Source organism: Phycodurus eques, chromosome 17 (genome assembly GCF_024500275.1).
Source record: "Phycodurus eques isolate BA_2022a chromosome 17, UOR_Pequ_1.1, whole genome shotgun sequence".
NCBI lineage: Eukaryota > Metazoa > Chordata > Actinopteri > Syngnathiformes > Syngnathidae > Phycodurus > Phycodurus eques.
In genome coordinates, this window is record NC_084541.1 from 5,854,192 (window position 1) to 5,882,140 (window position 27,949).

Genomic DNA, 27,949 nt, shown 5'->3' on the forward strand with positions numbered 1-27,949 from the left:
AATTGATAAAAGCTTAATTTTCATAGGGGTGTACTCATTTATGCCCTGCGATTGGCTGGCGTCCAGTTCAGGGTGTACCCCGCCTCTCGCCCGAAGATAGCTGGGATAGGCTCCAGCACGCCCGCGACCCTAGTGAGGAGAAGCGGCTCAGAAAATGGATGGATGGATACATTTATGTTGAGCACGGTAATGATACAGTTTAGGTCTATGTTTAATGTGAATTCATCCATTTTCTACACTGCATAGCCTGTGTCCCGATCCTCGATAGGCTTCAGTATGGACTGAGAAATATTCCAAAATAATTAACTGAAAGAAAAGGTTTTAATTTGTGATTCACTGAAATCTTGGCCACTGAAATGTTGCGGCCGAAAGTGGTTCAAAAGTGCATTATCGTTTTCCGACCGAAAGACTTCTGTCACTTCTCCCTAGATGTTGTTATGATGCACGCGAAAACTGCAGCCAGCGTTCAGTCGCCCAACCACTGTTCAGGTACTAAGGCGAATACTTGTTGCGCGTTATTTTTTGCGCCACCCCAGCTACTTACGAGCCACACCGCCGAGATGAATGTTTACTTCATGTCTGGAGTCAACACAGCAACTCACTAATCATTGCCTCCATGGCAGCAAATATGCTACATACATATGCTACACAAGTATTGTTATCACGAAGGCACGGTGGTCGACTGGTTAGCACATCTGCCTCACAGTTCTGAGGACCGGGGTTCAAATCCCAGCCCCACCTGAGTTTGCATGTTCTCCCCGTGCCTGCGTGGGTTTTCTCTGGATACTCCGGGTTCCTCTCACATCCCAAAAACATGCATGGCAGGTTAATTCATCTAAATTGTGTGTGGTGTGAATGTGAGTGCGAATGGTTGTTTGTTTCTATATGCCCTGAGATTGGCTGGCTACCAGTTCAGGGTGTACCCCGCCTCTCGCCCGAAGATAGATGGGATAGGCTCCAGCACGCCCGCGACCCGAGTGAGGAAAATGGATGGATGGATGGATGTTATCACGAAGAGAGGATGAGGAGTTGTGTGTCCCAATAATCCTAGGAGCTAAAATGTCTAGGGATACATGCCCCTGGCAGGGTCACCCACGGCAAACAAGTGAGGCAAATAATGGCTCAAAATGACCCCCATGACAAATAAAATTAATGGCCATTTTTCCTCGCTTGGATGGGGGTCATCGGGGCCCTCCTCTGGAGACAGGGGCTTGATGGTGAGCCTGGTGGTCAGGCCTATACACATGGGACCTGGCCGGGCACAGCCCAAAAGGGTAACGTGGGTCCCCCTTCCCGGGGGTTCACCAACTGTGGGAGGGGCCAAGGTGGTCGGATGCAAATTAGCTGGGTTGCGGCCGAAGGTCGTGACCTTGGCAATCTGATCCCCAGCTACAGAAGCTGGCTCAAGTTTCATGGAATGAACACAGCTTGTCGGACTCGCCTCGACAAAGAAACAAACAAATAAACAAACAGTTTGATCTCGCTTGGGCTCAAGAACCAGTCCTCCTGAGAGGTGTTGGATTCTCTTCCACTTGGGAATCGCCCCCAGTGAGAGGTGCCAAGCAGGTAAGGGCATTCTTAGTGCTCCCCTGGCTTGGTGCCTGTACATTGGGGTTCAACCCCAGTGGCCAGGCCACACACCCCCAATCAGAACCCGAGTTGTGTTCTGCTATTGGATTGCTGTGCTCATCACGGATTGTCCAAAATGAACACCATGTTCAGACATAAGAGTGTCAACATGTTCACTTGGCCCCAGGAGACCCTCGGCCACAGTTGGATGATCGACTTTGTGGTCATGTCATCTGACTTGCATGTCTTGGGCACTGGGGTGAAGAGGGGTGGCGGTTTCAACTGATCACCACCTTGTAGTGTGTTGCTCCGATGGTGGGGGAAGATGTCAGTACAAAAGTATTGTGAGCGTCTGTTGGGAACATCTGGCAGAGTCCCCCTGTCAGCAGGAATTTCAACTCGCACACATGGCAAAATTTCAACCACATCCTGGAGGATGAGTGGACCAGTCTGAGTGGACCATGTTCCGTGCCTCCATTGTTGAGGTGGCCGACCAAAGGTGTGGTCATAAGGTGATCGGTGCATGTTGTTGAGGCAATCCTCTGAACCCGTCGGTGGACACCGACGGTGAGGGATCAAGCTGAAGCAGTCCTATCGGGCCTTTTTGGCCTGTGGGAGTCTGAAGGCAGTGGACGGGTACCAGCAGGCAAAGCAGAGCGCAGCTTTGGTGGTTGCTGAGGCAAAAATTCTGTGTGGGACGAGTTCGGACAGGCCCGACCCCTATGGCCCCTCCCAAAGGTGGTGGGCCCATGGGAAGGGGAGGGAAGCTAAAAAACTGGCCCCTCCCAAAGGTGGTGGGCCCATGGGAAGGGGAGGGAAGCTAAAAAACTGTGACACAGTCAAACTGCTCCGGCATAAAAAGGATACAGATTTTCCATTCTGCTTGACCTAACAGCCGAACAGGACAAAAAAAAAAGAAAAAAAATACAAAAACAAAAAAAAGGAAGGGGGACCCACGTTACCCTTTCAGGCTGTGCCCGGGTGGGCCCCATGGCCAAGGGAAAATGCATATTATGTTAAAATGTATGTACTGTATATGTAAAATAACAGATTGATGAAAAACCAAAGGTCTATTAACCTGCTCAATACTACAATATATTTAAATACAGGTAGACCTCAGTATACATACAGTATGTGCTCAACTGAGCATATTTTCTTTTCTACTGAAGCTATTATGAACTGTCAAAACAATACATTAGAGAGGGAAATATAAATGTGTTTTCCTTTATTTTTTTCATATCAAAAAATAAATGTGTCTTTTTTTCCTTTCGGTTTCTCTTGTTAGAGGGTCGCCACAGCGTGTCATCCTTTTCCATGTAAGCCTATCTCCTGCATCCTCCTCTCTAACACCAACTGCCCTCATGTCTTCCCTCACTCACTCACGATCAATCTTCTCTTTGGTCTTCCTCTCGCTCTCTTGCCTGGCAGCTCCATTCTCATCACCCTTCTACCGATATACTCATTATCTCTCCTCTGGACGTGTCCAAACCATCAAAGTCTGCTCTCTCTGACTTTGTTTCCAAAACATCTAACCTTGGCTGTCCTTCTGAAGAGCTCATTTCTATTCCTGTCCAACCTGGTCACTGCGAGAGAGAACCTCAACATCTTCATTTCCGCCACTTCCATCTCTTTTCCTGTTGTCTCTTCAGTGTCACTGTCTAATCCGTACATCATGGCTGGCCTCATCACCGTCTTATAAACTTTGCCCTTCATCCTAGCAGAGACTCTTGTCTCACATAGCATACCTGACATTTTGCTCTAGACATTCCAACCTGCTTGGACCCTTTTCTTGACTTCCTTTCCACAGTCACCATTGCTTTGGACTGTGGACTCCAACTATTTAAAGTCCCCCGCCCTCACTATCTCTTCTGCCTGTAGCCTCACTCTTCCCCCTCGACCTCTCTCATTCATGCGCATATATTCTGTCTGCCTTCGGCTAATCTTCCTTCCTCTCATTTCCAGTGCATGCTTCCACCTTTCTAACTGTTCTTCCAATGCATGTTCATCACAATGTCATTTTTTCCCCAATATCGTGCAGCCGTACAACATACTGACAATTTGGGCACAACTTAGACATTTTCACTTGAGGGTGCTCTTACTTTCAATAATCAAGCTGTAAACCAAATACCTAATATTGTAGTAAAATGTCATTTTTTTCAGTGCTGTTCCTTGAAAAGATATAACAAAATAATTTAGAATATATAGAAATCAGGTATCACTGTAAAATTCACAAGCCAGGACTACAGAGGGACACTGATGGCTCATATTATATGGTGACGTCATGTATTGTACAGTTCCAATTCTAAAAATAGATTGACTACATAAATTGTGAATGTGGGTGGATGTAAGCAAAAGGAGAACATGCAAATTGCACACACAAAAGTCCTAGCCACTATATTAAACAGGGGTCTTCTCGGGCAAAAAAAATATCCATCCATCCACCCATTTTCCGAGCCGCTTATCCTCACAAGGGTCGCGGGAGTGCTGGAGCCTATCCCAGCTATATATCTGGATATATTAATACTCATACTGTGTGCAGCCCAGCTGAACCACAACTCTTATGAACCAGACAATCTAATGGCAATGCTCTATGATTAATTGTGATTACTTACTGTATTTGTGACACAAGTTAACTCACCAAGTTGTCCAGCTCTGGATCTTCACTGAAGAAAGGCTTATGATCCCGCTCCTGCTGGTGAACAAAGTTTTCAATGTCGACATCAAAGCTGGCGGATGTGATGCACTCAGATCCCTGTGTAGCCTGCTCACATTTCTCAAACAGCAATGCCAGCAGGGGAAACAACGGATGTCTGGGGAGAAAGAAAGTGAGAGAGGCAACACCCAATAGTTAAACTCACCATTTATTAGATGACCAACCAAGATGGCGCCTACCAGTGTGGTCGCCTCGGTAACGCGCTCTCTAGTATTGTTTTTGTTTTTGTGTTTTTCGTTCGTCTTTGGAGACATTACACGAATCACTTACACAAGGGGAGACTTGCTAACCATCAAAGAGGCTACTCCGGACTTTCTTTCACCAACTTTCGCAAATCCGCTCAGTTTTTTACTTACCGGGGTGGCGTCCGCGGTTTTCGGCGCATGGAGGCGGAAGCGGCGCCACAGAGGGATTCGAGCCGGCATCCAGGTGAAACTCAGCAAGAGAGGACACAGATTGGCGTTCCCGTCGATCCACCTCGCGAACGTACGCTCCCTACCCAACAAAATGGACGAGCTTCATCTTCTGTTAAAGACCAGTAAAGACTTGGGACGTTCCGCCGCCATGTGCTTTACGGAGACTTGGCTTTGCGACGCTGTAACCGATGGCGCTGTCATGCTTCCCGGCTTCCATGTTCATCGAGCAGATCGCGACATGAAATCATCGGGGAAAACAAAGGGCGGCGGGATATGCTTCAACGAAAAATGGTGTACGGACGTCACGGAGCTCAGCACACACTGCAGCCCGCATTTGGAGTCGCTGTTTTTGAACTGTAAGCCATTCTACTCGCCGCGTGAGTTCGCATCATTCATCCTGGCTGGCGTGTACATCCCGCCTCAAGCTAACACGAACGCCGCACTGCTAACGCTCGGAGAACAAGTCAACGACATTGAAAAAAAACATCCGGACTCACCAACGACTTGAATACCTTCTACTGCAGATCTGAAAAGGACACTTTCACACCCCACACCCATCCGGCCGCACCCCTGACCACAATCACACCTCTGACTTCTGCATTAACCATCCATGAACAGGATGTGAGACGCATCTTCAAACAACAAAAGATTAACAAAGCGGCAGGCCCAGACCATGTGTCCCCATCCTGCCTCAAAGTCTGCGTGGACCAGCTCGCGCCAGTCTTCACTCAGATCTTCAATAGATCTCTGGAACTGTGCGAAGTACCATCCTGTTTGAAACGCTCCACCATCATTCCAGTCCCCAAGAAACCTGCAATCGCTGGTCTAAATAACTACAGGCCTGTCGGCTTGACATCTGTGGTCATGAAGTCCTTTGAACGTCTCGTGCTGCACCACCTCAAGAGCGTCACAGGTCCCCTCCTGGACACCCTGCTGTTTTCCTACCGAGCGAACAGGTCTGCGGATGATGCAGTCAACATGGGACTGCACTTTATCCTAAAACACCTCGACAGTGCAGGTACCTACGCGAGGATCCTGTTTGTGGACTTCAGCTCAGCGTTCAACACCATCATCCCTGAACTTCTTTCATCCAAGCTTCTCCAACTCAGCATCTCACCTGCCATCTGCCAGTGGATTTACAGCTTTCTGACGGGCAGGACACAGCAGGTCAGGCTGGGGGAGGCCACCTCATCCACACGCAGCATCAGCACTGGGGAGCCCCAAGGTTGTGTCCTCTCTCCGCTGCTCTTCTCTCTCTACACGAATGACTGCACCTCAGCGCACCTGACTGTCAAAGTCCTGAAGTTTGCAGATGACACCGTCATCGGCCTCATCAAGGACGGTGACGAGTCTGCATATCGACAGGAAGTTGAGCGGCTGGAGCTGTGGTGCGGCCGACACAATCTGGAGCTGAATACGCTCAAGACTGTAGAGATGATTGTGGACTTCAGGAGGCATCCTTCACCACAGCTGCCCCCCACGTTGTCCAGCTGCCTTGTGTCAACCGTCGAGATCTTAAAGTTCCTGGGAATTGCAGTCTCTCAGGACCTGAAGTGGGCGACCAACTTCAACTCCGTCCTCAAAAAGGCCCAGCAGAGGATGTACTTCCTGCGGCTTCTGAGAAAGCACGGCCTGCCACAGTAGCTGCTGAGGCAGTTCTACACAGCGGTCATCGAATCAGTCCTGTATTCTTCCATCACAGTCTGGTTTGGTGCTGCTACAAAAAAGTAAAAACTCCGACTGCAACGGACAATCAAAACTGCTGAAAGGATTGTCGGTACCCCCCTACAAACCCTTGAGGACTTGCACGCTGCCAGAACTAAGACAAGAGCATGCAAAATCCTCTCGGAGCCTCCGCATCCCGGTCACCAGCTCTTCCAGCTCCGTCCCTCAGGTAGGCGCTACCGATCAATGCAAACTAGAACTAGCAGACATTCCAACAGCTTCTTCCCTCTTGCAATCAACTTCTTAAACACCTAACCGACAATTCCATTACAACATGCTGGCAATTTTTTGACTTGAGTTCGTTGTCACATTTCTGTGGGGCCAATTAAACATTACTCGTGCACTCACTGTAGTTGTCTCGCCACGCTGCACTATTTGCATATCTGTTGTTGACCAATACTGGCCACTCATGCCAGAGTAGCATCTGCTCCATTTGCACACTGATTTAGGAGTTTCCGCAACATTTGCACAACCAACATTGTCCCAGATTATCGCACTACTCGTCACTTTAAACCGCATACACTCCTTGAAGTCTCGGGGCCCATTGCACAATGGTCATTGCACGGGACTATTGCAATATTAGTCATTCGAACTGAGGACTCTGCATCTTTTTGCACAATTGTCAAAAAAATTTAAATAAATAAATAAGTGTACCGGCATTACCAGATTACCAGATAACTAGCAACCCTTTACTGCTCAGTGAATGGTTTTTTTTGTCCATGTCTTTGTCTCAAAAGTGTTCTCTGTCAATTGACTGTCTGTTGTCGTACTAGACTACCGGAGACAAATTCCTTGTGTGTTTTTTGGACATACTTGGCAAGTAAAGATGATTCTGATTCTGATGATACTGTCACAATGGGATCAGAAATTGAAATAAACATAGATCTGTTTAAGAGTAGAAATCAGGTGTGGCTTTTATATATAAATACATATTGTATTTGAATATTTACGGTCTTCATTCACAAACAAAGAGTGTAACTGATGACCATGCAGAAAAAAGACTAGTTGGTAACCTTTTCATTTTAAATGAGAGCAGTGCATTTGATTGTTATTTGCTGACCCGATTTCAGTGTTTGCAACATATTAGTCGTCTCCTCAATTAACTCTCTTTTCCTAAATTATCTTACATGAACAAGAAACACAGTTAATAATGATGCAGATGCGTTACATACTGTGTTCAAACTCAGGAAATATATACTGGGGTTTTTTCATTTTTCTAAATGTTTACTACAATTAAAAATTTTGGCAACAATTACAGTATATTTGCTTTTATGCTAATGTGATTTTAATGGACAAAACTACCATGATGACAACAGCACTCTTCATTCAAAAAGACTCAAAATATGGTTTTCCAAATTATCATGCACAACAATATAAAATAAAAAAAACAAATAGGCTGTCAGAAATATCATATTAATGTAATTTTTTCACAATTTCTTTTGAAAAACAGATGCTATTTTGACCAGACTATTTTGGAGATATACAACCTTCCACCCTCATCTTCCTTTTAACAATGCCGCACCGGTTCACAAAAGGTTTGAGGTCCGGGGATGATGGTGGCAACATCATGCTTCTAAATGATATGAAAACTAAAGAAATGCACCGCAAGATTGAGCATGCTGGTGTTGCCGCTTAGCAGCAGGTAAAACTACCAATGACTAATTTCCTATTAGCCATTTTGTAACATTTTTGATTTAGTGATGCATACTATTTTTTTTAAAATACATGTACATTCATTTCAAACGACTATCTTTAGTTCGGCAGTTACTGTACCTTACATTAAGCAGCTAGCTATCACCAGGTGATCAGCTATTACTTATACCATTGCCAACAGGTATTCAGACCTTTCACACATATGCTTCCTCATCCAAGTTTTGTTACTCCCTATTACATGTTGTTGTCTGTTATGTTCACCCCATGTACTGTAACTATAGCTGACTCAGTGTCTCATTTGCAGCCCAACTGCCATGGTAATGTTTTTTGACAGTTTACAAATCTAGCCAGGCATCCCCTGCAATCACAGCCTGTCAAGTTTGCCCATCCAACCACCCCATATTGTGTACATCCATTTCATTTTGTCCACTGTGGCCTGAAATGTGATTGCCGTTGCCACCAAGAATATAATTACATCCAAGATGGCGCCATATACGAGTGCCCTGGTCCCATGGTGCATCCTGTTTAATCGTGTGTCTGCATGGTCTTAAACTCGTGAAGACCTCCGTAAAGAGGAATACAGCTCCTACGGACTTACTGCCAATTGCTTAGCACCTGCTTTGAATCTGGTGCATTTTTTGTCCAGAAGAGTGAGAAGTGGTAGAAGAAGAAAGCGAGACGGCATACTCGTACAACTTCGCAAACGTGGTACACAAACACCCCTTCCTGGGATTTTTCTCTCCAACGCATGCTCACTTAGCAATAAGATGGACGAGCTGACACGATTGATGAGGAGAAACAAGGACCTTTCCTCCTCTTGTCTTTTGTGCGTCATGGAGACTTGACTTCGTGAGCAGACCCAGGATTCCAACTGTTCCGTGCGGATTGTAACACAGAGCTCTAAACAAAAGCAAAGGTGGCATTTTCTGTTTTTACACCAATAACGACTGGTCCACAGATGTGACTGTGATTTCTCAACACCACTTTCCTGCTCTGGAATATATTTTCATAAACTGCAAGCTACTCTACTCCCCGAGCGACATCACGTGGACATGCATGAGGCTCAGCACGCACTAGCGGAGCATATTTTGAATGTGGAATGGACCTTCCCAGACTCTTTGTTTATTGTACTCGACAACTTTAACAGAGGGAATCTAAGCAATGAACTACCGAATTACAAACAGTTTATGAAATGCCCCACAAGAGAGAAAAACACAAAAATTTCGGACATAGTATAAATGGACAAAATGTATGGTTCTTGACGTTAAAAGAATTAGCAGGCTACTTGTTCATGCGTGTGTTAATGTGAGTAGTTTTTTTGTTGGTTTACTGTATACTAGGCGGCACGGTGTACAACTGGTTAGCACATCTGCCTCACAGTTCTGAGGACCCAAGTTCAAATCCGGCCTCGCCTGTGTGGAGTTTTCATGTTCTATTCGTGCCTGCGTGCGTTTTCTCCAGGTACTCCGGTTTCCTCCCACATCCCAAAAACATGCATGGTAGGTTAATTGAAGAATCTAATTGGTCGTACGTGTGAATGTGAGTGCAAATGATTGTTTGTTTATATGCGCCCTGTGATTGGCTGCCTCTCGCCCGAAGATAGCTAGGATGGGCTCCACCCGAAGGCGGAGGGAGGCTACCCTCTCGTCCACCGAGGTGAACCCCAATGTACAAGGCAATAAGTATACCCACACCTGCTCAGCGCCTCTCACTGTGGACAACTCCAGAGTGGAAGAGAGTCCAACCACTCTCGTGGACTGGTACCAGAGCCCAAGCTGTGTGTGCACACCAGCTCGGGCTCCTTCCCTCCCAGAAAGGTGACGGTCCACGTCCCTAGAGCCATCTTGTAGCCGGATTCGGATCGCCAAGGTCACTGCTTTCGGTCACCGCTCAGCTCACAAGGCACCTGACCCCTATGGCCCCTCCCACAGGTGGTAGGCCCATGGGAAGGGGAACCCACATTACCCTTTCGGGCTGTGCCCGGCCGGGCCCCATGGGTGTGGGCCTGGCCACCAGACGCACGCCTTCGAGCCCCACCTCCAGGCCTGGCTCCAGAGGGGGGCCCCGGTGACCCGCATCCGGGCAACGGAAAACGCAATCCAACAATTTTTGTCGTCATAGAGGTCTTTGGAGCCGTGCTTTGTCTGGTCCCTCACCGAGGACCTGTTTGTGACGGGTGACCCTGCCAGGGGCCCCAGACAACTTAGCGCCTCGGATCATTGGGATATACAAACCCCTCCACCACGATAAGCTGACGGCTCAAGGAGGGGGCTCTTTTGAATATCTCAGTTTTTTTTGTTAAAGGTTATTGTTTTAATAATTTATAGACCTGCAAGATACAATAGTAAATGTATTTTTCAGAACTGCTGTCAGTTATTTGTATTTTGTCATAACGGGAGACTTCAACATTCATGTTGACAATAACATGGGAAAAAAAATCTAAAGAACTCTACTATACTGGACACATTTGACCTTTCTCAACATATTAAGAGTCCCACCCACACTCGACGTCACATCTTAGACACGGTCATCTCTAAGGATGTTGAAATTCTATCAGTTGGCATTAAGTATATGGCTATTTCTGACCATTTTTGTGTATTATTTGTATTACAGATTCTCCCAAAAGTTCAGACAACCTCTATGTCTATTAAGAACAGGTACATTAATGAGAGTACCGCCACTAAGTTTATGGGATTTGGCTATTTCTGACCATTTTTGTTTATTTTTTAATTACAGATTCTCAGACAACCTCTATGTTTATGAAGAAAAGGTACATAAATGAGAGACTCAATACCATCAGACATTTTCAAAGCTATTGCGAAGTCTGTGCTCGCCGATTTGCAGAAAATAATCAATTGCTCACTTCAGTCAGGCGAGTTTCCTAAGCTCTTAAAATAGCTGCCATTAAGCCTCTTCTACAAAATAGAAGGCTGGACGTTTCCACGTTAGCAAGCTATAGACCCATCTCAAATCTTGCTTTCATAGCCAAGATTGTTTAGAAAGTTGTTTTAATGAACTCAGCAATTTCTTGAACTTAAATTGACTTTTTGACAAATTTCAATCAGGTTTCTGAACTCATCACAGTACAGAATCTGCTCTTATCAAAGTGATAAATGATATAAGGTTGAATACTGACTCGGGAAAGGTGTCAATTCTGGTCTTGTTGGATCTCAGTGCAGCTTTTGATACGGTAGATCATAATATACTGCTGAACAGGTTGGAAACGTGGATAGGACTAAATGGAACAGTCCTTAAATGGTTCTGGTCCTACCTGGAGGAAATGAGTTATTTTATAACGATTGGAAGTGTTCAATCTCATCAAATGGCAATGATCTATGGGGTCCCTCAAGGGTCAGTTCTTGGACCCCTCCTGTTCAGCCTGTATATGCTACCCTTGGGTCAAATTCTTCAGAACTTTAATTATGACTATCATAGCTATGCAGATGACACACAGATATATCTAGCAGTGTCTCCAGATCACAATAGTCCAATTGGGGTGTTGTATCACTGTCTAAAACAGATACAGTAAATAACTGGATGAGCCAACATTTTCTTTAATTAAACCAAAACAAAACTGAGATAATTGTTTTTGGCAATAAAGGAAAGAGGATTACTGTTAGTAAATACTTGGAGTCACTCTCTTTAAAAACCAAAGACAAAGTCCGAAACCTTGGTGTACTGATAGATTCCGACCTGACTTTCAACAGTCATATCAAATCAATTACTAAAACTGCCTTCTACCCTTTGAAGAACATATCCAGATTGAAGGCTTGTATGTGCCAAGCAGACCAGGAGAAGCTCATCCATGCTTTTATCTCAAGTAGATTTTTTTTTAACTTTTTTACCATTACTATTGTAATGGTCTTCTGACTGGACTCCACCAAAAGAGCATTTTTAACAGCTGCAGCTCATTCAGAATGCTGCAGCTCGGGTTCTGACCAGAACAAAGAAGTCAGAGCATATTACTCAAATTCTAAAGTCTTTTCACTGGCTCCCAGTCAGCTTTAGAATAGATTTTAAAGTTCTGCTACTGGTCTATAAATCACTAACTGGTTGAGGTCCTGAATACATGAAAGAAATGCAAATGGAATATAAAAAAATACACGGCTCTGTGATCAACAGACTCAGGTCAAATAGTGGAGCACAGAGTCCAAAGCAAATATGATGAAGCAGCATTTAGCTATTATGCTGCACACAAATGGAATAAGTTGCCAACAGAACTGACGTCAGCCCCAAGTGTGAATGTTTTTAAGTCCAGGTTAAAAACTCTTCCTTTTTCTAATGCTTTTAAGAGCATTTCCACTTTTAAATATTTCTTGCACTGTACACTGTTTTAATTGTACTCTTATTTTTTTTCTCTTTGTTTTAAATGTAGCCAGCACAGTAGACGACTGGTTAGCCCATCTGCCTCACAGTTCTGGGGACCGGGGTTCAAATCCCTCCCCTGCCTGTGTGGAGTTTGCATGTTCTCCCCGTGCCTGGGTGGGTTTTCTCCGGGCACTCCGGTTTCCTCCCACATCCCAAAAACATGGATGGTAGGTTGATTGAAGACTCTAAATTGCCCGTAGGTGTGAATGTGTGTGCGAATGGTTGTTTGTTTATATGTGCCCTGCTATTGGCTGGCGACCAGTTCAGGGTGTACCCCGTCAAATGGATGGATGGATGGATGTTTTAAATGTTTATAAGCTGTTTTTTTTCTCTTGGTTTTTAAATGGTTTTAATCATGTAAAGTACATTGAGTTACCTTGTGTATGAAATGCGCTATATAAATAAACTAGCTTTGCTTTGCTTTATGCGAGTAGTTTTTTTGTTGGTTTACTGTATACCATGGGTGCCCAATACGTCGATCGCGATCTACCGGTCGATCGCGAAGGAAGTGTTGGTAGATCGCAAGACATTAGAAAAAAACAGAACGTCATCTTATCATTCATCCTCACTACGAAATTTGTCACTTGATTGACATACATCAAAGCCAGTCTGAGATCTCACCTTTTCTGACATATGGGTCACCGCGCATGCGCGTACAACTGTCGTAAAGTGCTACAAAACTCTAGCAAGCTACCGATTTACCTAGTTTACCAATTAATTTTTTCTCAAGCAAAGAACGGTTATAATTATGAGCGCTGGACCAATTAAGAAACCAAAAACCTACCATTTCCATAAGGAATGGGAGAGGAAATTTTTTTCGCAATGTCATATTCGAAGTGCGTTTGCCTCATCTGCCCGTCTTTGATTGCTGTTCCGAAAAAGGGAAATGAGGAGCGGCATTTTAAAACTGTGCATAAAAAATAAAACACTGACATCCCTCCACAAAGTGAGCTGAGAAAGAGAAAGGTTTGAACAGATTAAAATCCCAGCTGTCCGGACAGCAGTCATTTTTCTCAAAGCTAACTTCAAAAGCGAAGGCAGCCACCGAAGCATCGTTCCGGGTGAGTCACTCCATCGTTAAGAACAAAAAGTCCTTTCAAGACCGAGAGATGGTAAAAGTGGCATTTCTTGAAGCAGCTTATTTGTTATTCTGAGACTTTAAAAACAAACCAGAAATACCCTCCATCCATCCATTTTCTGAGCCGCTTATCCTCACTAGAGTCGCGGGCGTGCTGGAGTCTATCCCAACTATCATCGGGCAGGAAGCGGGGTACACCCTGAACTGGTTGCCAGCCAATCGCAGGGCACATACAAACAAACAACCATTCGCACTCACATTCACACCTACAGGCAATTTAGAGTCGTCAATTAACCTAGCATGCATGTTTTTGGGATGTGGGAGGAAACTGGAGTGTCCGGAGAAAAGCCACGCAGGCACGGGGAAAACATGCAAACTCCACACAGGCGGGGCCGGGGATTGAACCCTGGTCCTCAGAACTGTGAAGCAGATGCTCTAACCAGTCGTCCACCGTGCCGCCACCAGAAATACCATCTTCAATCAAAGCTCTCCAGCTATCAAGAAGAACAGTTGCGCGGCGCAGTGAAGCCATAGCCAAGAACGTGACAACAACTTTGGAAGAATATTGCGGACTGCGAGTGTTTCTCACTGCAGTTGGACGAGTCTACAGATGCAAGTGACACAGCCCATTTTTATTCGGACGGTGTTTACAGATATGACTGCAAAAGAGGAACTGTTAACACTTCTGCCGATGAAAGAACACATGCGAGGACAGGACATATTTCAGTCTTTTAAAAACTTTATCAAGAAAACCCACCTCCCAGTGTGCAAATTGGTGTCCATCACCACAGACGAGGCACCCGCGACGCTTGGCCGCTCAAATGGATCCATTGCAAAATGCAGGGAGGACAATGCTTTCCCGGAATTCCTCAATTACCACTGCATAATACACCAACAAGCGTTACGCGCAAAAATCCGCTAAATATGAAAGAGATAATGGATGTGGCAAAAAAAATCGCCTGTTCTATTCGCGCCAAATCTCTGCAAAGATGGCTATTCCGTGCACATCTGGAGAAGGTTGACTGCGACCACTCTGAGTTGTTGCTACACACTGATGTGAGGGAAATTCCTACAAAGATTTCGAGAGCTCTGTCCGGAGATTGAGTTTTTCCATGAAGCTAAACATGCAGAATACAACCAACTAAATGACAAAATGGCTGCTGGACTTGGCATTTTTAGCCGATCTGACCAACATGTTGAATGACCTTAATGTAGAGCTGCAAGGAAAAGACAAAACCGTGATTAATTTGATCAGCTCAGTTAATGCTTTCAAATGAAAAATGCAACATCTCCTCTCAAAGCTGCAGCGCCATGATTTGGCAAGCTTCCAGAACCTGGCGTCAAAGCTGGAGATGCAAGGGAAGGTGTGTCTTTAACTTGACAGTGCACGCTCCACAGACCAGATTGAGAACTGTCTGTCAGAGTTTGACAAACGCTTTCAAGACTTCGTTTTATTGGAGCCAGTCGCTAGATTCATGTGTTACCCTTTCCGGGAAGATGCTGAGGTTGATTCACTCGCATCTAAAATTGCAACATTGTTTCACTTGAAGTCTTCTGGAGTGGAGGATGAGCTTTTAACACTACAAGCTGACATTGAACTTCAGTCCAGGGCACGTGGGCAGTTCTAGAACTTAATCACAGAGGAAAAGTACCCCAACATGAGGAAATGAGCTGCCTTCTTGACTGCATTATTCGGCTCAACTTAGTCATGTGAGTCAGCCTTTTCCCATTATTAAGTCCAAATACCGTTCCACCATGACTGATGATCATTTGAAAGTGTGCTTGAGGCTGGCTATCAGCAGCTACTGTCCGGACTATGCATTCCATTCAGTGCAAGTCATCAGAGTAAGGTAATGACAAAACTGTACAGAGTTATATTGTGCAACATGGGTTGGTTCAATTATGCAAGGTACACCAACATATATTGTACATATGACGAATCGTCAATTTATTTCTAAATAAATATATGTTTTGCATTTTTATACTAGGTAGATCATGCTGACTTGGTCATTTTATAAGTAGCTCGCATGCTGAAAAAGTGTGAGCATCCCTGCTGTATACTATGTAACCAAAATCATGTACAAAATCCTATTTCACATTTGAATTTTCTTAAAATAATAAAAGCAGTGATAGCAAAAAAAAAAAAAAAAAGGCAAACATGCTGAATCACTGCTCCACTACATTTAATGGAGCCTATCGCTCCAGCACCAGACTTTCAGATCACGTGATGGTCCACCAGCTGAAGCTCTGCAAACCTGCAGTAAAAAATTCAAAGAGATGGCCCAGCGAGGCCATGGATTAGCTTCACGCGTCAGACTGGGTGGTGTTCAGTGCTGTGACAAACAATCTGGATGAGTACACGGACACCTCGTATATTAACTTTTGTGAGGAGAGCATTGTACCAACCTGCACCAGGGTGTGATACAACAAGCCCTGGTTCACAGCTAAGCTCAGACAGATATGTCAAGAAACTGAGGTAGCGTTCAGAAGTGAAGATAGAAGCAGCTAAACGGAAGCCCAGAGCCTTATCAACCACTACTCTCGGTTCGATCGCTCATTAGCCCTTGACACCTCTCCAAACACCCCAGCGACCCCCTGACATTATCTTAAAGGTCAGAGGACAAAGATGTTATGGGATCAGTTCAAATTCATACTTGCATTGTTTATATGTTATGTAATACATGAACGTCACTTCCAGCAAGTTGTCAACAATAGTTTAGCTAAAAATGAGGTCTTTAATTACACGTATTGATCACTCCGCGAACATACCCGAAGCTCAAGACACCGGTATGTGGTTACTCTGTCCACCGCAAGGACTACCAGAAGTGACGTTACAATTGACAAACAGCGCGCTACACTCTATACGCAATGGTGAGCAACATGTTGGAATATGAGGAGAGGAGGAGGATTTCGAGGTACAGGAGCACCCAACTGAACTTGCCGTTGTCAAACCGTACATTTGAGCAGATCAGGAGGTCGGAACCTGACACTGAGGACAACGAGCGCCAAGTAGCAGCTGTACAACAGAAAAAGAGAGTGGCCAAAGGGTTGATGTGACGGTATGTCAAAAGAATGTCTTTTTATACAGTCATGGCTAGAAATATTGGCAACCCAGGGGTGGCAATATTTTTAGCATGACTATATGTATTATACACTATATTCATAAATGTGTCAGTGACATGCGTTCTGCTAAGTCTTTCTCAAAAGACGCCAGTTCAAAGTGATCAGCACAGTTTGGAATGCTTGCTAAGCACCCAGGGCCGACCACGCTTCTTCTCCTGTCGATTGACTTTCCCTATCCACTGCTCACGTATTCCCTTTTCACTTGGAAAGCCAAAAAACTCTTGCCACTGCCTGAATCATTTGTACAACCAAATGCCACACAATAAACCATCGATAACAAATATACAAGGACGGGAACAACAGCATGGAACAGTAACACACAACACCGAATGAAGAGGTTGTTTGGCTCGTGTTACGTCACAGAGCTGGATAGAGCCGAAGACTGGTAGGCGCTGGATGCAAAAAGCAGAAGGCACGTTCTGATTCCTACTGATCAATTTCACTGCTGTATAGCTGCTATATAATCACTTCGAAATGGCAGAGGTGGGTTGTAATGGGCTTCTAGAGTTATCAAGAAAAAATTTAACATCGTTGTCCTCTGACCTTTAAGGTCTCCAATTGCAACACACACACACACACACCCTCCGCTCCACCCACTCTGTCAATCCATGACCAGAATGTGCATGAAATGTTCAGAAGGCTGAACTCCCACTCAGCTCCCAAATTTCGGCTGACCATCGGCTCCATCATCAAAAAAGCCCAGCAGAGGATGCTCTTCCTCAGGCAGCTGAGGAAACTCAAGCTTCCAACCAAGATGTTGGTGCAGTTTTACACAGCCATCATCGAGTTTATCCTCCATCCCCATGTGGTACGGTTGTGCCACTACCAGGAACAGGCACAGACAACAGCGTACCGTGTGTGCTGCTGAGAAGGCTACAGGCTCCCATCCATCCAGGACTTGTACGTCTCCAGAAACCGGGGGTTGGATTACAGCAGACTCTACACACACTGGACACAGCCTGTTCAACCCTCTCCCCACAAGCAGGAGGCTACGGTCCATCCGGACCGGAACCTACCGCCGCATGAACAGGTTCTTCCCATTGGCCATCAAACACATGAACACTATATAAACTGGTATCACCGATTAAAACGTCACACCGACACCTGATGTTTATTGAACACTGTTTTTGCTTATTGCTACTTTAATTGTAAATGGTAGTTGAATATTCTTTGGTCAAATTCAGTTAAAACTACTTTTATATGAAACATGCTAGTGCTGTGTATAACAGCCACCTTTATTGAAAAAGAAAAGAAAACCTTATAAAGTAACTGAAGTCATGAAACTATTATTTTTTTTCGCACCGTGCCTGTGGCAGATCCTGCATTGAGAAGTTTTTGGGAGTATAGAAAGACCAGGAACTTAAAATTCCTGATCAGTTCCTTTGTAAGAGCTGCTCCCTTAATATGATGCATTTGCCTGCAAATCAGTTTGCTTTCTGAATCACACACATTTATTAACAGTTGGATGATTTTCTTGAAAGTGTTTTCATTCTTTTCGAGGCACTGGAATATCCCATGCTTTCATCAGCAGAGAAGTCCTTATCTTTTCATCATTATGCATAAAAACGTTGACTTGTGCACGGTGGCCGACTGGTTAGAGCGTCTGCCTCACAGTTCTGGGGTGCGGGGTTCAATCTCCGGCCCCGCCTGTGTGGAGTTTGCATGTTCTCCCCGTGCCTGCGTGGGTTTTCTCCGGGCAATCCGTTTTCCTCCCACATCCCAAAAACATGCGCGGTAGGTTAATTGAAGTCTCTAAATTGCCCGTAGGTGTGAATGTGAGTGCAAATGGTTGGTTGTTTCTGTGTGCCCTGCGATTGGCTGGCAACCAGGTCAGGGTGTATCCCACCTCCTGCCCGAAGATAGCTGGGATAGGCTCCAGCATGCCCGCGACCCTTGTGAGGATAAGCGGCTTGGAAAATGGATGGATGGATGGACGTTGACTTGCTTAACAATGTCGAACTTCTTCAAATAATTTCACTTGAATTCGGCTCACCTGGGAAACTAATTACCAAACCATTCTGAGATTGATATCAGTGCTCAAATCAGACCGGAGAAACAACATATGTAAAAATGTCCCCAGACACAAAAAATTCAATGTTTATCTGACTGAAACCATATATGCATATTAATTCAGAACACAGTGGTGTCTTGCAGAGGGCCCCACTTGCATGGCTAGGCCCCTGCTCAGACTAACCTGTGACTCTCATTTGCATCCTCTAATAGTCCTCTAAATTATACTCGAATCTGCCTGATCCCAATTTAATGTCACTCCTTTAGCCAGACGTGGCCAGCATAGTAAGCAGGACGGTTACATGCAGAGCAAAGATCCTCTGCCTTGTCTGTTTAATGTTTTCTTGTGGAGGGGTTGATAGAAATGAGCTTGGTATTCCACAGAAACTAAGGACAAACTCAAGCAACGGAAACTAAGGACAAACTCTACACAACAAATTCTGTTCACTTTTGAGGATTTTGCAGGGAAAAACAGAGCAAATAATACCGCAACACAAGTTCACCAAATGGTCATGTTACAAACGTAACTGCGTCTGTAACAAATTGCTTTGTTGTTGAACTACCAATGTCCTATTTTTGGTTCAAGCAAACAGCGTTTGCCTTTTCGATTTAATAATTGTAATTCATTAATGAATATACACACTGTTTAACATATCAACCAAATCTAGACTTTTTGTGGCAGGTGTGTTATAGCAAGTCCATGAGCCCTAAGGCTGAACATTATAATTTTAATCACTTGGATACTTTGACGATACTGTAATTAGTTTAAGGGTTTGATTAAATACCATTAATTTATTGCTACATGTAATACATGAAAACCCATGCATTCATTCAATCACTTACAGTGCATCAAGCTACTGGAGGAAACAGGTGGGGTATATACATCAGTACACCCATGTGTGGATCACAGGGCTCCCGTCGGTCCTACATTACTAGCTTCTTCAGAATGGACAATAAAGCTTCTGGAAAATATAAAAATCATACAGCAGTACAATGGAACCTCGGGTTATGAAAAATCCGCTTTATGAACAATTTGGGTTACGTCCAAATGTTCTATAACCTCTATTTTTGGGGGTGGAACGGATTAACTGCATTTCAATTCAGGTCAATTGGAAACATTGCCTCGGTTTAAGAATGATTCGGATTACAAACGGAGTCACATGAATTAAGTTTGTAATTAAAGAGGTTCCACTGTATACAGTTGTGCTAATTACATATTCTTGCAGAATTTGCTAAATTTTTGTAATTATTTGGAAAATGTGACTGATGACTAAAGGGCAACCATCTCATTATTTTCTTTATTGCAATCTTTTGTTTATTGCTTGTTTTATTCTGAAATGGCATAGAGTTTAATTTGAAGCCCATTAAAGTACAATACATTTGTCTTGCCCGATCAATCATGTTTTCTTTAAAGAATGGTACAAATTCTGCCAGGCTATGACTTAATGAGCACCACTGTATCATTGGTGTAGGTGTCGGAAATGGATGTGCTACGTTTGTGGATACATGCTACTCAGCAATGGATAATTTGAGATACAAATGGCCGGTGACAGGTACAGTAGGATGGCCAATAATGGAAGTCAGTCTGATCTTATTCAATTGCAGAAAAAGGAACATACAACCCCAATTCCAATGAAGTTGGGACGTTGTGTTAAACATAAATAAAAACAGAATACAATGATTTGCAAATGATGTTCAACCTATATTTAATTGAATACACTACAAAGACAAGATATTTAATGTTCAAACTGATAAACTTTTTTGTTTTTAGCAAATAATCATTAACTTAGAATTTTATGGCTGCGACACGTTCCAAAAAAGCTGGGACAGGGTCATGTTTACCACTGTGTTACATCACCTTTTCTTTTAAAAGCTGGGACAGGGTCATGTTTACCACTGTGTTACATCACCTTTTCTTTTAACAACATTCAATAAATATTTGGGAACTGAGGACACTAATTGTTGAAGCTTTGTATTTGGAATTCTTTCCCATTCTTGCTTGATGTACAGCTTCAGTTGTTCAACAGTCCGGGGTCTTCGTTGTCGTATTTTACGCTTCATAATGCCCCACACATTTTCAATGGGAGATAGGTCTGGACTGCAGGCAGGCCAGTCTCGTACCCACACTCTTTTACTACGAAGCCACGCTGTTGTAACACGTGCAGAATGTGGTTTGGCATTGTCTTTCTGAAATAAGCAGGGGCGTCCATGAAAAAGACATTGCTTGGATGGCATCATATGTTTCTCCAAAACCTGTATGTACCTTTCAGCATTAATGGTGCCTGATGTGTAAGTTACCCATGCCATTGGCACTAACACAGCCCCGTACCATCACAGATTCTGGCTTTTTAACTTTGCGTCCATAACAGTACGGATGGTTCTTTTCCTCTTTGGCTCGGAGGACACGACATCCACAATTTCCAAAAACAATTTGAAATGTGGACTCGTCAGACCACAGATCACTTTCCTATTTTGCATCACTCCATCTTAGATGAGTTCGGGCTCAGAGAAGCCGGCCGCGTTTCTGGGTGTTGTTGATAAATGGCTTTTAGTAGAGTTTCAAGTTGCACTTATGGATGTAGCGCCGTACTGTATTTACTGACATTGGTTTTCTGAAGTCTTCCTGAGCCCATGTGGTGATATCCTTTAAACATTGATGTCGGTTTTTGATGCAGTGCCGCCTGAGGGATCGTAGGTCACGGGCATTCAATGTTGGTTTTCGGCCTTACCGCTTATATTCAGTGATTTCTCCATATTCTCTGAACCTTTTGATGATATTATGGACCGTAGATGATGAAATCCCTAAATTCCTTGCAATTGTACGTTGAGGAACATTGTCCTTAAACTGTTGGACTATGTTCTCACGCACTTGTTCACAAAGAGGAGAACCTCGACCCATCTTTGCTTGTGAATGACTGAGCAATTCAGAGAAGCGCCTTTTATACCCAATCACGGCACCCACCTGTTCCCAATTAGCCTGTTCACCCTTGGGATGTTCCAAACAGGTGTTTGATGAGCATTCCTCAACTTTCTCAGTCTTTTTTGCTACCTGTCCCAGCTTTTTTGGAACGTGTTGCAGTTCTAAGTTAATGATTATTTACTAAAAACAATCAAGTTCATCAGTTTGAACATTAAATATCTTATCTTTGTAGTGTATTCAATTAAATATAGGTTGAACATGATTTGCAAATCATTATATTCTGTTTTTATTTATGTTTAATACAACGCCCCAACTTCATTGGAATTGGGGTTGTAGAAGGGCTTCTACAAGTTAATTGATCTTGAACATATGGATGGTTAATCTGGACCCCTCGCATTCATAACGTACATATACGCTGATAGCAGAGTTAGACACACAAGGTTTGAATTGAAAATCCATCTATGAAGAACAGTTCATACATTTTCTTGTTCCTCCTATTTAGCTTTACTTATGAGCTCGAGCCTATCCAACCAAGTACCATCTGCACTGGCAATCACAGGGCGCATACAAACAAACTATTTACACTCACATTCACACATACTGTACAGAAAAGGCTGACCTTCAATCACAATTCAATTAACCTAATATGAATGTGTTTGAAATGTAGGAAGAATTGTTAAAAAGTAATTTTGATGTGATCTCCAGAATTGAAAATATTTATCCATGGAAGGAATGTTGTGTGCCTTTGGTGTTGGGATTTGTAATATCTATGTTAATCTATGTTAATTCACTGAGTTATCAGATAGGTGTTGAAAGACTGATATAGGCTATAGCTATAAAGACAGTCTGGGCAAGGACAGTTTTCATATTATAGGTGATCTGGAGTTTAGACCAATAGGGAATCTCTTTGTTCTTTATAGTGAGTGTGCTATAAAAAGAAATTGTGCTATTTTAGGGTACGGTTACACTCCTGTATGTTCCTGGCGACCACACACCTGTTTCCCGAAACGCGGTGCGTCATGGGATTTTGCCTTTTTCTTCTTCTTTTTTTTGTCATATTCAAATCTTGCTAAGTTTTCTTAAAGTCTATCATGGTATCCGTGATGGCCGTGGGTGGATGGAGCTGCTGAGACCTTGAGGCTCAAATGAGCACTACAGTTCAGCCCGCGGTCTACCACGGATGCCAGTATTTTCCCACTCAGCACGCCACGTTCTGACGGTGTCCCTTTGCAGCACATTTGTGGCCCTGGTAGAGTCGAATAAAGCTACCATGCCAGGCCTGGCTCCAGACTCAGCGTCAGCACTGGGTGGTACATACTGCAAATGTTTGATAAAATTAGTTTTCTGTCAACTAACCCATCTCTTCACATACGGACTGCAGTGCGCGCTCGCATTGGAAGAAAATTCTCTTTCTCTTTCTCTGTGTCTCTGTCTCTCACTCAGGCGCACTCTCTCTCTCTCTCTCTCTCACACACACACACACACACACACTCACGCACACACACACACACACATGCACGCACACACACACACACACACACACAGATTCAACTATGAACAGGTATGCCAAGGCACACATTGTAGGGAAATTAAATACATGGCTTGGCTTTAAAGGACCAAGTTAATGGTGAGATCATTGGCACAGTACATTAGCCACAACATGCCACATACGACATGGATTATGTCACTTTATGTCACAAAACTGCGCCCAATCCTCACTTACAAGTACATAACTACTGTATTTATGCCCACGTACACACACACATAAGTCAAGCATCCCATATGAGGAAGTGCTTCGCAGATTCATTTCCGCATTTATACATGGCTTTTGTCTGCTCAATTTTTTATTCATTACACTACAAATGCCTCCACGAAGTCCCAATAGAGTTGCTACAGATCACAAAGTGTTTCTGTAGGTGTCAATGTATGACAGATGTGAACTTTTGGATGGCTGTATGATGAAGGCATCGTTCTCCCGGCCAAAAGCGTTACGTCACTTTATGTCCAAAAACGCCAGCCGATCTTCACTAAAAAATGTAGTAAATGTAGTAAAGTAAATTCCTATTTAGGCCCACGTACACCTTTGAAAATATCAGAACCACAATCAGCCCAGTATTTAAGATTTTATGGACCAAAACGTTTTCCTCTCCGTAGATGATCATTTGGATGAGGCTTGCAAGGATATGGCTCTTGCCTGCCGTGTTTATATAATTTTAATAATGATACCCTAATAAATTAGCAATTTTTCAGCGTATTAAATTAGTGATTGTCGATTGAACATAATTTTGGCACGCTAGCTGTTGTTCATACGAATATACATCAATATAAGGTATACCAACTTGAACAAAGCTGGTGTTTGGAAACTCAAGCAAGCTGGCCTCTTGTTTTATTTCCTGAAATGTTGTCAGTTTGGAGGTGAGCGGATTCCACTGGACAGTTACGATATATAATATATGAATAAATACTGCCACGTTATAGTATAATACATTCATTTGTCCACATTAGCTATGCAGTGTCTCGAGTCGTTTTTTTTTTTTTCCCAAAAAATTTTCATTTTCAAGGTAGGGGTATTCCAGCCGACAGCGGCAATGTATTGTAAGATAAAATATGACTAATTACTGCCATTTTAAAGTATAGTACATTCCTTCTTCCACACCGGCTATACAGTGAATTTGGTCTCCGTTCCTGGCCTCTACGCCACACCAAGACATGGGGGTGGGGGCGTGTCGATTTTGGAAATAAAAAAAGGGGTGCTCCAAATGCAATTCGTTATTGAACAATTGCTCCAAAAATGATATCATTGGAAAGGACTGCTGGTTCCATTTTCTTGAACAAAAAACACATTATATAGAATTATAGAACATTGGTAACATATAGACCATGAAGAACACACAGGTCCTTTAAAGAGTTGTAGGCTGCAAGTGTGAGATTCCAGGAAACCTCCAAGTTTTGATTTTCCTATTACCTACTATCAGGTTTATGGTAGTTCCATGGACCCCGTTTTACTATGGCTAACTAGTTGTCTCATCCGCACCGTGATTGCCACAGCAAATACTTTGCTACTTTAGAAATCTCACAGGGCATCCACAGCAATCACGAACTGCCACGTTTGCCCATCCCATCCCTCTATGTTGTCACTTGAGCATCTCGTTTTGTCCACTGTGGCCTGAAATGGGGCTGGTATGGCCAGCGGGAACATACAGTGGTGTAAACAGAGCCTTAAATGCTACCACACCTCAAATTATCAAAACCTTAAAGCAGAGGAAAGGCACTGGGGAACACCCTTTTCCTTGCTATCCTTCATTTCAGTATATTGATCACTGTTAATCTTTTGTATGCATTTATCTCATATATTTAGCCATTTATTTATTTATCTGTCCAGGTAAGGCAATTGAGAACAGGTGCTCATTTGCCGACCTGGCTAATACCTAAAACATGGATAATCTCACGTCAATCACTTGTCAAATGAGATTCACAGCTGGTAATGTTTTTGTCACCTGATAATTCTGACTGCTGTGGAACAAGGAAAGGCCTCTTCATTAGGGCAGGCACAGGAAGGCTACATTACCAAGCTGCTGCTACTCTGTTGGACTCTCATACTGCACATACTCACAAAGATATGTTTTTCCCCTTCAAAAGTAAAATTCAGATTTCAGGATTTTTCAAAAAACATCGATGGGTTGAGCCCAAGTCACCACATTCTAGCCCTGCACCTGAGTCTGTGTGTGCATGAGCAGACAACTAAACAGTATAACTTTATATAACCTCACCACCTTGGAGAGTGTCAAAAAAAAAACCTCAACAATTTCAATGACCTTTACACAGGAAGTCAGAATTAATTTAGAAGGGGTATGAAAAAGCATGCAATTTTATTAACAAGAATAGAACTGCACTGTGCCCATTATTGTCTGGCCATCATCATGCAATGTGTGTTTGCCAGTCTCCGGCAATACCTTTTCCAACCATCCTGAGCCCTTCAACCCCCCATCATGTCGGCAGCTAGAAGCAGCAGGTTCTATCTGCAGTGCGACAGAGTGGCGATTGCTGGCTAGGGGATCATTACAAGGGCCATAAAACAACGATTTACAGGACAGCCTGCGAGTGGAGTCAGCATGATCTCCCACACTGTGGCAGTGCACTGTGCAGGGTCACCAAGAAAAAGTCCAAAACAGAGAATCAGAGGTCAGTGTGGTATATGATAACTTAAACATGAAAGTAAGTCAATGTGGCAGCTCAAGCAGCATATTGTACACCTACGGTGAGGGTAAACTTGAAGAAGGTGCGATAAATCTTTATGTACTGTATTGTGGCTCAATCACGCTGCCACCAGCTCCCTTAAATCCTTCCGAATCAATTCTAACATTATATGTTTCTGTAAGGTTATCTGTGGGAGGCCATGGACATTCGGTCCCTCGATAGCTGTACACACACTGCTTTCATGCGCAAAAAGTTAGCATTTCTTGCCCAAACTGATATCAGTCCATATTATCAGTTTGAAGTTTACTGAGATGGACTTGACATGGCCTGGACAAGTTCCAGAAGCTCCACTGTTTACACCAGTGATTCCCAACCTGTGTGCCAGGGCACATTAGTGCGACGTGAGCGCTCTTCAGGTGTGCCGTGGGAAATAATAACATTTTACGTAATTGCTCAAAAAATTATTTATTTATGTATCTGTTCATATATTTATGCCAGTGAGGCATAGTGACAGACAGAACAAATACATTCTCTTCTATTCGATGGCAGGAAGTCGATACAGTAATTAATGTATCCACGTTTTTTGACATTTTTGTTTGTTGGTGTGATGTGAGGTTTTTCAATAGTAAAATATGTGCTTTGGCTCCAGAAAAGGTTGGAAACCACTCGTCAACACTACTCATTTTTTAAGTGATCACATTGATGTTTAATTCATTCTTCCTTAACACTGTTGTATTTAGCAAAACTTGCTTTAAATTTTGTTGTGCCCTTCAATGGCTATGCAGTGAGGCACAACAGGCGGAGACGTATTTTATTTTATTTTTTTCATGAAACAGCTAAATCTCACTATTTCCAAGGTAAAGAGTTAAAAAATGCCAATTATATTTTACAACCCCAATTCCAATGAGATTAGTATGTTGTCCGTCCTTATCCTCACAAGGGTCGCGTGAGTGCTGGAGCCTATCCCAGCTATCATCGAGCAGGAGGGGTACATCCTGAACTGGTTGCCAGCCAATCGCAGGGCATATATAAACAAACATTCACACTCACATTCACACCTACAAGAAATTTTGACTCTTCAATTAACCTACCATGCATGTTTTGGGGATGTGGGAGGAAACCGGAGTGCCCGGAGAAAACCCACGCAGGCATGGGGAGAACATGCAAACTCCACACAGGCGAGGCCAGGAATTGAACCCCAGCCCTCAGAACTGTGAGGCAGACGCTCTAACAGTGCCGCCTTGGGATGTTGTGTTAAACATAAATATAAAAAGAATACAATGATTTGCAAATCATGTTCAACCTATATTTAATTGACGAGACTACAAAGACAAGATATTTAATGTTCAAACTGAGAAACTTTATTGTTATTGCAAACAATCATTAACTTTGAATTTTATAAATGTTTTTAATTAATTAATTTAATAATTAATTTAATTAATTTTATTTTATTATTAAATATCTTTCAGCATTAATGGAGCCTTCACGGATGTGTAAGTTACCCATGCCATTGGCACTAACACAATCCCATACCATCACAGATGCTGGCTTTTGAACTTTGCGTCCATAGCAGTCCGGATGGTTCTTTTCCTCTTTGGCCCAAAGGACACGACGTCCACAATTTCCGAAAACAATTTTAAATGTGCACTCGTCGGACCACAGAACATTTTTCCACTTTGCATCAGTCCATCTTAGATGAGCTCGGGCCCAGAGAAGCCGGCGGCGTTTCTGGGTGTTGTTGATAAATGGCTTTTGCTTTGCATAGTAGAGTTTCAAGTTGCACTTACGCATGTAGCGCCGAACTGTATTTACTGACATTGGTTTTCTGAAGTGTTCCTGAGCCCATGTGGTTATATCCTTTACACATTGATGTCGGTTTTTGATGCAGTGCCACCTGAGGGATCGAAGGTCACGGCATTCAATGTTGGTTTTCGGGCTTGCCGCTTACATGCAGTGATTTCTCCAGATTCTCTGAACCTTTTGATGATATTATGGACCCCAGATGATGAAATCCCTAATTCCTTGCAATTGTACGTTGAGGAACATTGTCCTGAAACTGTTCGACTATTTTCTCACGCACTTGTTCACAAAGAGCTGAACCTCGCCCCATCTTTGCTTGTGAATGACTGAGCAATTCAGGGAAGCACCTGTTATACCCAATCACGGCTCCCACCTGT

General features: G+C 43.4%; 1 protein-coding gene across 1 annotated transcript in view; it reads right to left on the minus strand.

The window, feature by feature from the left end:
- LOC133416356 (uncharacterized) overlaps window positions 1–27,949 on the minus strand; it is a 230,118-nt gene that overhangs the window by 35,883 nt on the left and 166,286 nt on the right. Inside the window, exon 5 of the mRNA XM_061703209.1 lies at window positions 4,208–4,379. Within this exon, the coding sequence (XP_061559193.1) occupies window positions 4,208–4,379 (172 nt within the window). The remainder of the gene's footprint in view (window positions 1–4,207; window positions 4,380–27,949) is intronic.